Raw genomic sequence first — 1,315 nt, forward strand, 5'->3', positions numbered from 1 at the left:
CTTTTAATATGCATTAATTATCTCATTTATGTTGACAATTCTATAGGTCAGTGATGGCGAACCTATGACACGTGTGTCAGAGGTGACACACAAACTCATTTTTTTCATTGATCTTTCTTTGTTAAATGGCATTTAAATATATAAAATAAATATCAAAAATATAAGTCTTTGTTTTACTATGGTTGCAAATATAAAAAATTTCTATGTGTCACGGCACCAGAGTTAAGTTAGGGTTTTTCAAAATGCTGACACGCCGAGCTCAAAAGGTTCGCCATCACTGCTATAGGTAGTTATTATTCCTATTTTAATGATGGAGCAAGTGAGTCCCAGCTGAAGTGACTGCCCAAGGTCACGTGACAGGCAAATGGCAGTGCGGGCACCTGACCCCTGCCCTGCTGCTAGGGAGGGGGGAGCAGTTTAGAAGTGGGCTCTAGGGAAGGCGGCCCTAAGGGAGAGGCTCCTCCATGCCAGGACGGCAGCCTGGGCCGTGGTCCACAGGTTCCTGCAGCCCAGCACCTGGGCGAGGCAGGAGGCGATGGCAGGCAGTGGGCTGGCACTCACTTGCACTCGGCCTCTGCGTCGGCTTTGGCGGTTGTATAAAGGCCACGCAGCTTTGTCCGGTAATAGGGAGAGACTGCAGAGTAAGCACAGGGAGACAGGAGTGGGCGAGGGGCAGCTGGCAGCCGTGTGGCTCTGCTCCCAGTATATCGGAACCAGGCCTTGGGAGGCACGAGCTCCACTGGCTCAGAGTGCTCCCCGGGCACCTGCACCCCACGCACAGCGCGCTCACTTTTCCATACGGTACAAATGCCATCACTGCACCCAAGGGAGGACTTCCTTCCTTTGCCATAGCATGATGCACACAGGAAGTACTTCTCAGCACATGGAGAGCAGAAAGCAGTCTCAAGCTGCTTAGAGCCGGAAAGCGCAAGGCCTGTAGCCTGGCCAGCTGGGGCCCTCGGTGCACTGGGAGGGAAGCTCCTTAGAAAACACCAGCTAACCGGGGTGCTTGTGCCGTTTAAGGTGTTTCCCTAGATGTAGCCTCATTTCACTGGCTTCTAGTCCCTAGAGTTGGGGGATTTTAAGGTTCCTTAGGGCTAGGCAGTCTGGTGTCTGTCTCCTAGGTCACAACTGTCCCTCTGGCCTAAGGAGCAGCTTGGATGACTGCAAATACATGCAAAGGTTCTTTTCAGAAGACAGCAATCTTGACCCACATCCACTCCTCATCCCCTTTCTCTCCAGAGCCCAGCTACTCACTCTTGTTCTCTGTCTGCATCCGCTCGTGGGTCTTCTGGATGTTCACTAAGTTGTGCTC

The 1,315-nt window shown here is 51.7% G+C and overlaps 1 protein-coding gene across 1 annotated transcript in view; it reads right to left on the bottom strand.

Moving 5' to 3' along the window:
• LOC102761858 (SAGA-associated factor 29-like) overlaps positions 1-1,315 on the bottom strand; it is a 28,845-nt gene that overhangs the window by 2,695 nt on the left and 24,835 nt on the right. Inside the window, 2 exon segments of the mRNA XM_015560602.1 lie at positions 562-634; positions 1,258-1,312. Of these exon segments, the coding sequence (XP_015416088.1) occupies positions 562-634; positions 1,258-1,312 (128 nt within the window).

The sequence above is a fragment of the Myotis davidii genome, unplaced genomic scaffold (genome assembly GCF_000327345.1).
Source record: "Myotis davidii unplaced genomic scaffold, ASM32734v1 scaffold1535, whole genome shotgun sequence".
NCBI lineage: Eukaryota > Metazoa > Chordata > Mammalia > Chiroptera > Vespertilionidae > Myotis > Myotis davidii.